Below are 14813 nucleotides of genomic sequence, written 5' to 3' on the forward strand. Positions count from 1 at the left end.
CCTTATCAGCCCAGGGTACGCAAATTTGCAACTGGGCTATTGGGAGGTATCATGCGCCAGTGCGGCGCAAGGCTTGCCCAAACCGTTTCTCTCTTTATCGGCCGAATTCCTGTCGCTGGAGGGCAAAGAATACGCAGCTGGATGCCTGTCAGCTCCACATGGGAAGCCGCTAGAGGATCCCCGTCGTGTTGCATTTTGCATGGTGTATAGTACGACCGGAACCCTGAATTCTGCTCGCCTATTGGTTGTGACAAGCTGGGACCTTGCGGGTGGAGTTCTGACTCAGCTGGCATATGGCTCCCGCGTACATGATACTAAGCCGCGATGGATGGTGGAGGGAAATTGGGTGACACAGAGGCTCAGTAACATACCCCAGACTCTGCATGCCAAGAGCCTTGGCTTCAGCGGGACCACACCACGGGTCGCTCCCGGTGGCTCCAGCAGAAGACAACATCATGTTGCTGATCTTCTCATTACTAATTTGCCGCGCATTATGTTAAAGTGGGTACTACCGGTCTAGTCTGCACCATTCATCGGTATAATACAGCGCCATATCATGATCATGTTCGCGCAATCTACCGACCGGACGATATTAACGTGGAGATCGAAATCCGCGTGGATTGTTCGTCCCGCTATCATGTTGAAAAGGCCCAAAGGCGAGCCCATGATCTCTCTCGAAAACTGGGCTGCCGTCTCGAGGGCCCCTCTGTGCTTTAATTAATCACCAGAGTTCAGCTCCATACCCCACAAAGGGTGCTCCAACCTCGGCTGGAATTATCTTCTACTTACAGAGTAGTGCACGAGTGGCCGACTAATAAGTCAAGGCGGGTAGTTGCGAACGATCGACCGTAGCAGAGGAGGTTTGTGTGGTAAATGTCACTGACTTACTACTACGGTCAAGTTCTGCTGATGCCGATACAGACCCCCAGCTACACCATAAGCTTGAACCACTCTTCATGGCATAGATCGCCACAACCCCCTGAGGATCTGAGAATGCATCAGAGCTCTAATGTGAACTTATTGGTCCGGGGCTCGAAACCGTTAGCCCGCCTGGCGGGATCTGCCGTAACATCATGTCCACTATCCATTCCGCGATTCAGTCATGTTATGATATGGCATGATCCGCGACACAACCCGGATTAGCGAAGAGAGAGTAGCGACCTCGTTACCCTAATTAGAAGATATAGTTGGTGGGGCGCGGCCAGAAAACGATCTGGTCCTTTCTCGTCGCCATCACGCATCGGCACTTGCTTGGTATATGCGTTATGCCATCTCTTCGGGACGAACCGTCTCATTTACAACCTGCATTAGAGACCACTTTTTATCCATTTTCCAACAGCCTTGCGGACCTGAAAGCATAGATTACCAACTGGATAATTGGCCCGACTGGTGACTGCTTTTGCAATATATCATCAACCGACGCCAGAGCCTCGACCAGAGAGCACTGGACAGGAAGTATCTGCGCCGCCATGGTTTATGTTTTCCCAATCGAGCGTGGTAGCCAGAAGGCTATTATCGCAGGCGCAGTCGTTTTCTCGATACTACCGGTAGCTGCGGTTATTCTGCGAATAATAGCGCGGTCGAAACACAAGGACAACAAGCTTGATCTCAGCGACTGGCTCATCATCTTGTCATGTGTAAGTATCTTGTTCGCCCAAACATTCCTGTATATTCGATACAAGGTGTCTTTCCTAACACATGCAACCTTTCAGATCGTCGCGGTCGGATACCAAGGGCTGGCAGTCGCCTGCGTTGCCGTTGGGGGGATGGGATTCCACACGACTGAGATCATGGCGATGGCAGGAACGGACTCTTTGACAACCCTCTTGGAGCTTGTGACCGCCGTCGTCATCTTCTGGTCGCTCAGTCTCGGCTTGACGAAGCTCTCCATTCTCGCCTTGTACTCCAAGATCTTCTCCGTTCGGAGCTTCATCCTGCTCTCTCAAGCATGTGCCGTCTTCGTCGTAGTCTGGGCCATGATCCTCTTTATCGGGGCCTTCGTCATTTGCACGCCAGTTCAGTATAACTGGGACAAATTCTCGGTAGTGGGAACCTGTGGCGACGTCAGGATGTTATGGGCCGTCACTGGAGGGCTCAATATCTTCTCGGACCTGGTTATTATGCTCCTCCCTATGCCATATCTTTACGGTCTATCACTTCAGACGTACAAAAAAGTCGGATTAATGGCGACATTTGGTATCGGGCTTGCGTAAGTGGCTGACTCTTCCTTCCCGTCTTTTAACCGCACCGGCTAATAAGGAGATACAGAGTTTGCATTGTAAGCGCCGTCCGACTTGCCGAGATTATCAAGATCGACATGAACGACTTTGCATTTTCCGGCGGAATCGCCCTCATGTTCAGTGCACTAGAGCCCTGTCTACTGGTAACTGCGGCATGTATCCCGCTTCTCCGCCCATTGGTGTCTCGCAAAAGTTCCCGAGGCCTGTCCAGCAGTTACGCCAGCGGTTACGCCGGAGGCAAAAGCAAAAACAACACCGGAAACAACTCTCGGAAGGGTGGATTCTCGGAACTCCAAGACGATGACGGCTCGACAAGGCAACTACACATAGGACAGTCTAAGTATGGTGGTGATGCAACTGCTGCGACAGATGTTAATTCCGTCGATTCATCCGACAGGGTGGGTAACCATCATGCCGACTTGGAATTGAAACATATCACGATCAAGAGGGACTGGAGAGTCGAAGAATCCCCCGTCTGAACTGAGCTGGACAACGTCCGGTTCCCACAATGATAGGCGGAGAATTTCTTTTGTCGGAGTTGGGAAAACGGGACCGGTGCGGTCGGCCTCGCAGGCACATGTATACATATTAATTACTTTTATCGCAATTATGCATGCTACCGTGACTGCTGTTTTGCAGCATCCGCGACTTTGCCCCCGAAAGAGAGACAGCACGTGCCTGGATAGCCGACTTTCATTCCACTTCACTGCGATTACCTGTTTGGCTCACCTATACATGCCTCACCTTACCCCTCCTTTCTTGTTCTCTTTGTTGTCCGCCCAGTCTTTCCACAGATAGGTCGATGGCTCCTATTCCTACACAGACCATGTGGTGCTTATCGCCGTGCTCGAGATCGAGATTCGGAGATTCCCCGGCGGGTTCTTCCCCCCGGAGCTGTACAATATGAAAGTGGAGAGATTTTTAATGTGGTAAGATATGGCGCCCCATGGGATAGAGGGCTGCCACGTGCGCCGCCGCAGCTCTCCAAAGCTGTAGCTGTCCAGCTTTCTACATAATACACACTCACCACGCTAAATACGTTTGTACAGAAAAAGACGATTCGGGGAAAGGGAGGTGAATTCAGCTATGGAGTACTGGCCGTCCTTGGACGGGAAATTATGTACTATGGTACCCCCGTGGGGGAACCTTCGCCAAAGTTTTACTCGTCCCACTTCAATGACTCGAAATCCCCGTCGCTGGTCCGAATCGCACCAGGGGTCCATCTTCCATAAAATAACACCTCCCGTATCTGAGTTCCTAATACAGTCAAGCCTGTGGGCGACCGTGATAATGGTGACTCGAAACTCGTTACGGAGGACGCTTTGAATATTGGTATCCCTTTCTTCAACGTCTAAGTTGCTAGGTTATTGAGTTGCTTCATCTGAAAGTATGAATGCTGTGCCGCGCTTGAAGTCGAGTTTTCTGTATGTCATTGTTGGCTGAGACTTCTATTGCTTCACTATTGCGACTAGTGGCCCTCAGGCTGCACTTCAGAACGATGGCCCTGGCAATACCTTAGCCAAAAGCTGGCCCTCGCACTGCGAGAGCCGGCTGCGTCGTAACATCGCCGTCAAGACCTCCCCAAGCCTCAATCGCCTCCTGAAATCTCATTTTGGAGATTGCCGAGATGATCAGTTCGCCGTGGGACTTGCTATCGACACTTCCCGTCTCGCTGTCGTGGCTTATCGTGGCGTCAAAGGGGATTAGCGTGCAAGGGGATGGCGCCGCCAAGTGTAGGTACTTCCTGTGGGATGGACAATATATGCGGCCTGAGAGCTGTGCGATATACTGTGGTGATTACTCTGTAGTGTGTCGTCGATAAGGATCCGCTCCATAGTTGAGTCGCCTATCGTAGAGTGTACCGGTGGCACCACATCAACCAGACGAAGAAGGGCCGCGATCAGTGTGCTTTTACCACTGTGAAGTCTGGCAAATATGTTTCAGCGGGATATGTTGATGATAGATGGCACGAACATTAAGGATCACTAACCTTCTAGGATACAATGGCGAGGGAGCTAAATGCAGCGTCGACCGTGAGTTGGCCGCCGTTATCGACTCGAGATAGTGTTGTTCAAATAAATTAACTTTTATGAAGATCATAAGGCTTATTTAGACACTCACAGCTGCAGAATATGCGCAAAGAAAAACTTGCGAGTGCCTTCTAACTCGGTATTGCTGATACTTTCTATTTGCCAAGGACCCGTTACCTAGTACGGCAGATTCGAGGACGCAGAATGCCTCGCATAAATGCATTGTAGAGAAAGCTGACCTGACCTACTTCCGTAAAGACATTCCTTGACCCAGCGTTGATGCAAGCTATCGACCTCTGCGCACTTTTACCAAAGGACGTCGATGATGAATTGATATTGAAAGACACCATCTTAGAAGCTGATTCAACACATACTTTAAGTGACTACATTGCCTGTCATTGCCCATCTCCATCCACAAGACAATATTTCCTATCTTTCAGTGGGTGGGAAGAGTTATCACTACATGAAACTGACTCTGGTGGTAGCATTGACTACTGGGTTTATAGTTTATTCGAAAGTAGTTGGAACTGCGCTGGGTCCTTGGGCACCCGCGGCGGGCACATCACGTCGTTCAGAGCTATGCCAATGTCAATAAGCTTCCAATAAGGCCGGAAACGTTAAATATCTCCAAGATAGTTTGTATGAACTCAAGTACATACTCGACGTTATCCCAGGTCCGCTAAGACAATGGGCTCAGGCCACAAATCTTCCGTCCAACCATGACGGGGCTGCCGCACCCATGACAGTGATCTTCAAGAGCACGTCGTTCAGATTTGGTTCGCAACGATGCGCGCCAACCTCCACGCTACGCACCTATGGTTACAGAGTATCATTATCGATCAGATTGATGCAATGGAAGGGACGGAAAACCCCGACAATCGTGCTAGGAGATTACTGTAAGATCAACGAGAGGCGATGTGTCGACAGCTTCTGCACGTGCTGCATACCATTCCAGAAAGCGCTCTGGAACCCAACGGATTACACCTGGCATTCAAAGTGTGCGACGTCGCTGTTGACATGTTGGCCTGTCCATATGGGGACGAGGATCTGGCATCCAGGCGAGCCGCTGAGTATGTCAGAGATTTGACAGCTATAATATCGCGTCTCGACCGCAGCGAAAGAATCAACACTGCAGATTCGCAGACTATTGCATGAGAGTTCTTCTTGTGGGAGAATCAAGCCGCACCGTCGGGTTACAAATATCTACATGGCCGATACTCTGATCATGATGACAAACTATCCCACCACTTCGTCTTGTCTATTTGCCTAACAAGCTTTTGCTCTCTGACATCACGACTAGTTTGCGAGAGAGTCACATGGTAGAGACCAGCGCTACTGCACCACATGCCCACATTCTCATCCCGATATCTCATATCCCTTGTCGGATTGATTGCAAACTGGACCTTCCTCGATTCACCTGGTCGCAGATGAGCAACCTCGAGGAAAGCTTTCAGCGCCTGTGGTGGGCGTCTAGGAACTGTTGGGTTCGGCTTTGTGATTGGTGCAATGTATAGTTGCACAGTTGCTGATCCTGGTTGGAGGTATTTAGGCAATTTTAAAGAAGGTATAAACAATATCAATTAACATGGTTTCTTGGCATGACCAGCAAAGTCTCAACTATGGTGTTAATTGGGAATGTCCAGGAATCGCACGGCGGGAACCAGCTGACCATACGGTCGATTAGCTTCAACAACTTTATTGATTCTCTCCAACTGTCGGTGGATGGACGTGTTGTCGTTGTAGAGGTGGCGAAATCGGTCACCATATACTTCCTGCATGGCTACTCGTGGGTTTTTATCAGACGGCTTGTAAGGATTGACCGAATCCGTATGGCCGCTGGGTCGGACGGCTGCATTATGTGCATAAACATTGCCATGTCGAGGGCCGAGGATTGGACGCATGCCGCCCGACCAGGTCAGCCTTTTGGGACTTGAGCCAAGGAAGGTCGTGAAGCCTCGCGGCCTTACGGGTCGAATGTTCAGTCAGTTTAACTGAATAATGGAATAGGGAGAAATATGGGAAGCTTATATTTTGAATTGATGGGCGAAGACCTATGGGTGTTCTTTATATTTCATATTAGGGACGAGGCCCTCGGATCGCCTCGAGCCATTAGGTGAAGATGGCCAAGTGGTAGGGGAAATACGGGAAAGCACGGTCGCTGGGCCACTGTTTATAATAGCTTTCGTATCTCGCCAAGTGGCGAGATAATCCTTTTTACATAACTCACCACTTAATTGACTGCTTTTACTACGATTTCGTTTAGGGATTTTCCCTTGCTTTCCCAGCTCGTTTTAGTGATTCCCCATTGCAGTCTGATCCAATCCCACCACTAAGCCACTATTCTCTACCGTGGCGCTGACTAAGAAAGCGTCTCCTTCTTCTCGTAACTGAAGATCTAGAATAGTCAAGGAGGTGTGTGAAAGACCGTGTCCGAATGGGAAAAGAGGCTCAACCTTCATCTGATCGAAACACCGATAGCCAACATACACATCCTCGCCATACAAACACCTGCCACCCTCGGATCGATAATTGAGACTCGCAGAGTGATCCTCTAGACGTCTGGAAAACGTCATCGGCAATACCATTGCCCGTCTCGTTACCGCCATACCAGGCATGCAGCACGTCTTTGGCCTTGTGAATCCAAGGCAGGAGCACAGGTGTCCCGCTCTGGATGACGATGACGGTATTACGATTGGCTTCGAGCACCCTATCAATCAAGTCGTCAGTGCAAGGTGGAAGATCCAAGGTCTCTCTGTCCTCACCCTCCGACTCCCATTCTCCGCTCAAGCCGGCAAACAAAATGACTTGGTCGCTATTTTTTGCCAGCTCGACAGCGTCTGCAATACCCTGAGCCAGATCAAGGCGCCTACACCCGCTGATGCGGAAACCGCCGTGTCCAAAGTCAACAGTGGCGGGCACCTTCAGCTTGCTTGTCTTGGCGCAGCCCCATTGCACCAGAATTTCGTACGTCTGGGGCTCTTGACAAGCTCGACAGAAGCTGTCTCTTCCATCGTGCCGCTCCCCAGAAAGCTCGGACCGGGCCGCTGGTTCTCGTGTTAATGCTCCCGCCATCAAGCCGGACAGTACGGGATCTTCCGAGTACGACTCGAAACCGCGGCCGCCCAGAGGCGCCCGGGGAATGTTGACGGTAGGTCCCAAGATGACGTGGGCGCCCTTTGCTCTGGCTTCGTCAGCGAGAAGATGCCCAATCTCCCGAGCTAGCTCCTGGTCGAATGTGGCCCCAATGGCCATGCCGCAGGGAAGGCATGCCGACGATACGCTGCCAAAGAACCGAGTGCCCCGTATGCCATTAGGCCCATCAGAGCGCCGAATCGACGGTATGCCCAGCCTTGGGACGGGTATAGTGTGCCAGAAGTCCTTGCCAGCAAGGAGCGAGACCTTTTCGTCCAACGTCAGCTACTTCAGGATGGCCTCGACGTCAAAGTCTGAGCCCGGTGGCGTTTCTACGCCCTTGGGAACACGCCATGAATTCTATTGTTCCGTAAGACGCTACAGGTCCATATTCTCCGTTGATGTCATGTCCATACTGACCATCGTCCCATCTCGAATTATCCGTTTCTCCGCGAGCGGAGCATATTCGTCGATGCGATTGGACGTGCGTCGCTAGCCATTGGTCAATAATGTCTCCATTACTTCGCTTGCACGATATTTCTCCACCCCAGTCGTTCGAGAACAAGACTAGTACCGAACAAATTAGTCCCTAGCCTCCTTTCCCCATTCAACGACGAATCCGGAGTCTGGGGGAAGGCAGCGGTGGAGAATGAGACTCGAAAAAATTCCAGGAGATCATGGGATGATCAAGAGAAGGGCTTCAAGATCCCGATATACAATATCGGGAGAGCTCGTCGTCGAGAGCTGGTCGTCTTCATAAACCTTTGGGCGCCTTGTGAGAGACATACTGTTGGTTAAAATCACAAGTCACCACACTTCTTCGTGTTTTGCTGCCCCTTTACACTTGGAAGACCCACTTGTATACCGCCTCGGTTTTTTTTTTCCTTCTTTTTTTTTTCTTCAAAATTTTCTTTTCCCATCCTGTCGGAACGATCGAAATCTCTGTCATCATGGGTGTAAGTGTTGCCGCTGGCTCGAAGTCTGTTGGCAGCGAGCTTGCTGCTGTGTTGCCAGAAGGTCCTTGGTACAAACGACCATACCTGATCAGGCTCAATTTCAGCTTGATCTCCTTGGTTCTCTTTTGTAAGTATATGCGACCATTAACCCACCTATGAGCCACCATTGACGCAGCAAATATAGCATCTGCCAATGGTTATGATGGGTCCCTCATGAACTCCCTCCAGGCGCTGTCCCAATGGCAAGAGTTTATGGACGACCCTAGCGGAGCGTGGCTTGGATGGATCAACGCCATCTACTGGCTTGGTGCTGGAATATTCTTCCCTATTGCCGCCTGGATTGCCAACAAGTACGGACGCAAACCCGGAATTTATGTGGGCTACGTCTTTCTTGTCCTTGGATCTGTGCTACAGGCACTGACACCCAACGATGTCGGCTTCATCCTCGCCCGCTTCTTCGTGGGATGCGCCTCGGCCTTGTTCGGCAATGCCGCCCCCGTTCTGATCAATGAAGTCGCATATCCTACCCACCGCGGCATTCTGAACGCTCTTTTCATGTGTGGATGGTATGTTGGTGGCTCTCTTGCAGCCTGGGAGACTTTTGCCACACGAAACTATCCCAACCATTGGGCCTGGCGGCTACCCTCCCTCTTGCAGATCTTGCTGCCGCTTGTTGCGCTCCCTGGCCTACTCGTGGCGCCAGAAAGTCCTAGATGGCTCATCTCTCAGGACAGATCCGGTGAGGCGCGGGAGATCCTTGTCAAGGTCCACGCTGGTGGTGACCAGGACTCCCCACTTGTTGGTTACGAGTTCGCCGAGATCCAAACGGCTATCAAGACAGAGCAAGAGGCGCATGGCAGCGCCTCCTACATGGAGATGGTAAGGACTCCTGGCAATCGATACCGTCTCTTCATATCGATCAGTTTGGGCATCTTCGCGCAATGGGCTGGCAATGGTGTGGTCAGCTATTACCTCTCGTTGGTGCTCAACACCGTGGGAGTCACCAGTGTTACGGACCAGACCATGATTTCAGCCTGCCTCCAGGTTTGGAATCTCGTCTTCTCTGTAGCCGGTGCACTATTGGTGGATAAGGCTGGGCGGAGGCCCCTCTTCTTGGCTTCTGCCCTTATCATGCTCATCTCATTCGTGCTGGTGACTGCCCTGTCCGCATCGTTCGCTGAGAAGGGCGAAGCGTCAATGGGCTTAGCTGTGATCCCGTTCCTGTTCATCTTCTTCGCCGGCTACGACATTGCCCTGACGCCGTTTCTGACTGCGTATCCCTGCGAGATCTGGCCTTTCAGGCTGCGGAGCCGCGGCCTGACTGTCACTTGGGTTGCCGCCATCACCGCCATCTTCTTCAACACTTTTGCCAACCCCATCGCCCTCGACAGCATCGGTTGGAGGTACTACATCGTCTTTGTCGTCATTCTCCTGATCATGGCAGTCACTGTGTATTTCTGGTACCCTGAGACTCGCGGGAGATCCCTGGAGCAGATTGCCATCATCTTCGACGGAGACGCCGCCGAGGTACTCGATGTGAGCAAGGTAGAGGTATTCAATGAAAACAAGGTAGAGATAGAGTTACGCGTGTAGAGAATAAATCAAGTTGGCCGGGAAAGAGTAGGGAGTAGAGTAGAGACTAGTGTTGCATTAAGAAGTCAATTTTATAATGACTTGAGGAATGACACTGACTCGCACAATCACCGCAGTCTCCTCCTTGCAGCGTGGATATGTACCTAGACAGGATGAATGTTGTGATACAGCAACTAGTAAACCTTGGAGATCAGCATTTTCTCTCGTAGCTCTCTGTAGCTCTTGAATTTCCCTGAATGCGCGCGGTTCACAGGGAAGCTAGCACTAGCTGCATCCATTGCTTTAGCGATGGATCCCTTTAGGGTCACTGAGTCGAGACCTGAGACCAAGTAATAGCCCCTAATTTCAGGCGCTAAAAGCAGCAAAGCGACAGGCTGGGTGATACAGCTAACAAGCCTAAGTAGGAGATGGCTGATGGTTGCTGTGGTAAGGCTACCGACTGCCGCGTAAATCCTAGGCGCTCAGACGTTTCTGCAATTGAGCGGCACAGTCTAGCTCTCTCTACCACTTAGAGCTCAAAAGAGCGAGTTCTTCGATATTGAACTCGGTAAGAAATCTCCGAAAGAGGGTGATTGTGGTTGCGTTGCATGCAGTTGAGAATGCCCCGGCATTAATAATGGACTGCCCTAACCTAGGTGGCTGTTCGACTTGGCTGAGTGCTTCACGCATCGTTCAATTTGACTTGGCGTACTTGGAGATCACCCATTGGTACCGTAGCTTGATGTAGGCGCCTATCTTCGAATAAGGGACCTTTTTTTGAAATCGTACCTCCAATGTCGCCTTCCACCTGATAAGATACCAAGTATTCCCTCTAATCTGTTTCTCTCCGATAATCTTGCATGGATAATCTCGATTGGCTATGACTGTTTCATCTTCAAGCACACTTCGAGATCTGCGTTGCTTTAGGGCAGTGCTGGGTAGATTGAGCAGCTCGTTCTCAGCTTCGGGTTCCGCAGGACTGAGAGTTGATTGCGAGGAAGCGTCCACGTCCAAGTGGTCTAGCACGACAGTTCATCAGCATTTATAAGAAAAAAGGAATATGTCGATTCTGACGAAGACTTACCTGGAGTGGGTTGGCGGTGCTCAGACCCCCTGTGCGCTAGATAAAATGGACCAGATTGTAGCCAACCTGTTACAAAAAGCCATATATTGTTTGACAAAAGTGCCTTAAGGCTCTTTAATTGACTAAATATCTTGTGCTATAACCCTTTACACAGCTCTCATCATAATACCTTGAGTATGTAATAAAATGCCCAAATTACAATTTTAACCTTATGGATAAACGCATTTAAGGGTCTCGTCATTATAATAACAACGGCCATTATTGGTTCGACACTAAGAATATCCCCCTAGTTAGTACATAAATATCCCAAGAATTCTCATGGTTCACGTTACTTATTTCGTTACCAGTATTGCAGGTGCATTTACCTGCTCTGGTATGGTCATCACGTTCCCAATTGTTAGAACGTGAGGGCGAGTAAGAGTGATAGAATGGCAATGGTAGGTGTATTCAGTATTGAAAGCAAAAGCCTGCCCAATCGCAGAAAGCTGGGCAGCGCTATAGTGACTATATCTCAATTCCTTCGCGGAGACGGCTAAGCATAGCCGATATCCCACGTTAGACGGGTTTCCCAAATAGGCACTTAGTGAACCCCCACGGTATACCCCTGTATAGTCCTGACACCAATGGCATGTATTGTCGGCGAGTAGGCAATATTATCGCGTGGATTAGCGGCAGTTCACGACTTATATAAAGATAATCATGACTGCGATGAGTACGGCTAACTTACGCCGCGGAATGTTTCCCGTTTTTCAATCGTTTGGGGGGCCTCTGAAGCCATATGAGGTGCAGAAAATGCAGATGTTACTGCGAGGGAAGTGAAAAGAATGGTAATGGTGCTGTAGTGGTGCATTTTGACACTGGAGAAGGTTGAAGATAGGCTATAGGAATTTGGTCCGGCAAGACTGATTATGAGATCAAGTAAATCAATGTGAGGACATGCGGGTACCTCTTTATACTAATGTGCTTCTGCCTTGATGCCTCATGACGCCCATATAGGTTCTCTTTTGTGCTATATTCCTTCGCACACCATATTCCCGTCTTATTATTCTTACATCGCATATGTCATCCTCATGATGTCTTGATTACTGTAGCTACCACTTTATACGTAAGATCCACCTGCCCCCTGGCCTGGTTGACAATATGCCACCATGTCTCAGAAGCGGTATACATCGTGCATGAACACCATGCTTCTACATGTGAGCCGTGAAATATGTAGTGCCTGGTTTGATTACATTGGACAATGAGTCTTCCGAGAAATCGGGGGAAATCGTTCGTCATATCTGCGTGATCTCTCGTAAGTTGACTTCAAGCCACTTTGTAATCGAGTTAAAGAGCAACTTGTTTGAAGGACAACTTCAATTATATTGCCACACCGCTGGCCGATGCACTCAGTTTGAGCTACTGCCAAACAGCTTTTGAACCAATGTGTAAGCGAGAAAATGTAGAGTGGAAATTGCGATGGGTGCAAATGGGAAGGAATGGGAATAGACGCATTAAGCGAATCTACGGATGAACCAAAATGGATCACATTGACTAGTGCTAAAGACAAATTAGCGAGCACTGAAAGCTGGGGAAAGCGAGATCAATCTTGATACTATGAGTTTTTCCATCATGTCAACAAACTACCGTTCGCGAACTCGAATCTCACAATCTGACTAATACTAGTCACATCCCAAGAACGTCTCCCCGATCTCGTGCAAGTCCTTCTCACTAGAAATCTGCTCAACCGATTGCTCGTTAGCACTTGATTACTCCTCCCCGGTCTCCTCGAAAGTGCGCAGATCGATTGCATGTTGGCGGTACCATCGGTCCTAATTCCTCAAAGCTTGTCTTCCGAGGTCGCCGAGGATGAGTTCGTACTGCAACCGGTCCGGAAACCGCTGCGAACAATCCGCGTCGTCGATGAGAATAACCACCTCTCAGCCTCCCGAGTCTTGCGAGAGATGAGCATGATTCTGCATGGTCCGCGCGATGAGCTGAGAGGGGCATTCTCCTTAGAGGCTGCGGATGTCTGTCAAACTACGTCAGGAATACCAGTCTCCGGGGCAAAACTAAACGATACGTGACGTATTTGAGGATAATCGAGTTAGCCGGGAGCAATAGATATTTTAATAAGCTCGTCTAAATGATTAGTGTTTAATAATGAGCTTAAACCTGTGATTGCTTATAATGAGATCTCGTATAAATTCGCCAGGATATTTCTCGGTTCCTCACAGCGCAACATTTGGGGATTCCTACCCTCGGGCAATTATTTAAATATAAAGGTCGAATATAATTAAATGGCTTAATTTTTAAGCCAAATCGCCAAATAGATTATTCTAACTCACTAGTGCATTAACACTTTGATTTTCTATATGCTAAAATAACGTCCGTCACCCACTTATGGGCAGCCCCATTTTCGATGCGCTTATACTTTAACCATATACTTCAATTATTTTTTATCTTTATTTTAATGCTATAGCAATGCATTATTCACTATCACTAGGGTTCCAAAGGTCCCCTGATTCATCTGAATCATCGCCAACTTCGCCAACCTTAATTTGAGTCCTCCGGATAGCTTTAATATCGCCAAACTTCGAATTTGGGCTTATTTTAACCTTCCTACGCTTCCTGGCCCTACTGGCATCACCCTCTGCCTGCAATGCTTCGGTCTTTCGTTGAGCAAGTGCCAGTTGATAGTCCTCCCCATCGAAGTCTTTTTGAATCTTCCGAAATAGTAGACGTTGCGTAGGCGTATCGATATCGATCTTGCTGAATAAGCTGAATTGGTCACGAAGCTCATCACTCTTCCGGGGAGTTGACCACGTCATTGCTGATATATTTGCCGCCCACTTCTCACTTGCCCTGCTATCAGAAAGTCCTTTATAGACCTGGCCAGCTTGTTTGGTAGGAGTATTCGTATTGTCAAGCAACAAGTCTTTCAGTCTCATCATGCAGCTGCAGCATTGCCACCAAGGCGCACAGCCTGACGAGGCTCTGGAATGCCTCGGGCGTGAAGAAGGTATCTCTGGATATCTCGTTCTTACCAAGTTAACAATGATTGAAGGCTTTTGCAGATTTCGAAGGTGAAAGTTTGCAGCATCTCCCCTACTCGCGACAATTATTGAATCTGCACATCGATCCAAAGTCCCAACATGTCAGATTCAGAGGTGTCACGAAGCTCAGAGACAGACATCTCGAGGAGGGGGTTCTAGGCCCGGCCCGCGGCGCTGAATTTGAGTTCGGCTAGACCAGAGGGTCTATAGCTGAAAATATAGTGCACCACACCGCCAGATCAACCACCTGTATAGATCCACAAATTGTCAACGCATACCGGCTCGCGGATTGAGAGTCGAGACATTGAAATAAAGATTTAGGGGTATTGTTGACAATAAGAATAAGCTCACCACTAGGCTAGTATTAGACACCAAGAAAAACTTAAAATACCACAAGCTTCCAGCGACCTTGCGTTCAGCTACACCAGACCTTGCTGAAGTGGCTGTTCTAGTGCTGGACCCTTAGGCGATCTACCCTATTTTCAACTCTTCAGCTGTACCCTGTTTACCGCTATAATCTCCACCAAAGCACGCCTCGGTAGCTACCGAGTCACTAGTGTGTCTGTATTATGGCCATCGTCTGTAGTGTGGACGGTGGTCAATGGGACGTCCGCGCCTGTCTACATATTCGATCTTGGAATGTAGAATTGATTTAGAGCTTGTCAAGATATGAATCTGCGCATCACCAGATACTACACGTGTTGGACGCAATATTGGGCTCGCGACCTCGCCAAGTGATGTTTGGTGGATTATTTGTTGTTCAG

The 14813-nt window shown here is 49.3% G+C and overlaps 3 protein-coding genes across 3 annotated transcripts; 2 read left to right on the plus strand and 1 right to left on the minus strand.

Moving 5' to 3' along the window:
- Positions 1–1469: 1469 nt before the first annotated feature.
- Positions 1470–2719, plus strand: PFICI_13169 (uncharacterized protein; the record flags this gene model as incomplete). Its single annotated transcript, XM_007841750.1, has 3 exons — positions 1470–1637; positions 1713–2209; positions 2269–2719. 3 exons carry the CDS (start codon positions 1470–1472, stop codon positions 2717–2719), a joined length of 1116 nt encoding a protein of 371 aa, XP_007839941.1.
- A 3910-nt stretch (positions 2720–6629) lies between these two features.
- Positions 6630–7833, minus strand: PFICI_13170 (uncharacterized protein; the record flags this gene model as incomplete). Its single annotated transcript, XM_007841751.1, has 4 exons — positions 6630–6665; positions 6758–7619; positions 7692–7762; positions 7819–7833. The coding sequence occupies 4 exons, from the start codon at positions 7831–7833 to the stop codon at positions 6630–6632; spliced, it is 984 nt and encodes a 327-aa protein (XP_007839942.1).
- A 519-nt stretch (positions 7834–8352) lies between these two features.
- On the plus strand, positions 8353–9951 carry PFICI_13171 (uncharacterized protein; the record flags this gene model as incomplete). The annotated part of the gene is made up of 2 exons (XM_007841752.1): positions 8353–8485; positions 8543–9951. The coding sequence occupies 2 exons, from the start codon at positions 8353–8355 to the stop codon at positions 9949–9951; spliced, it is 1542 nt and encodes a 513-aa protein (XP_007839943.1).
- Positions 9952–14813: the final 4862 nt, after the last annotated feature.

This window comes from Pestalotiopsis fici (assembly GCF_000516985.1).
Source record: "Pestalotiopsis fici W106-1 unplaced genomic scaffold PFICI_Scf_11, whole genome shotgun sequence".
NCBI classification, from domain to species: Eukaryota; Fungi; Ascomycota; class Sordariomycetes; order Amphisphaeriales; family Sporocadaceae; genus Pestalotiopsis; species Pestalotiopsis fici.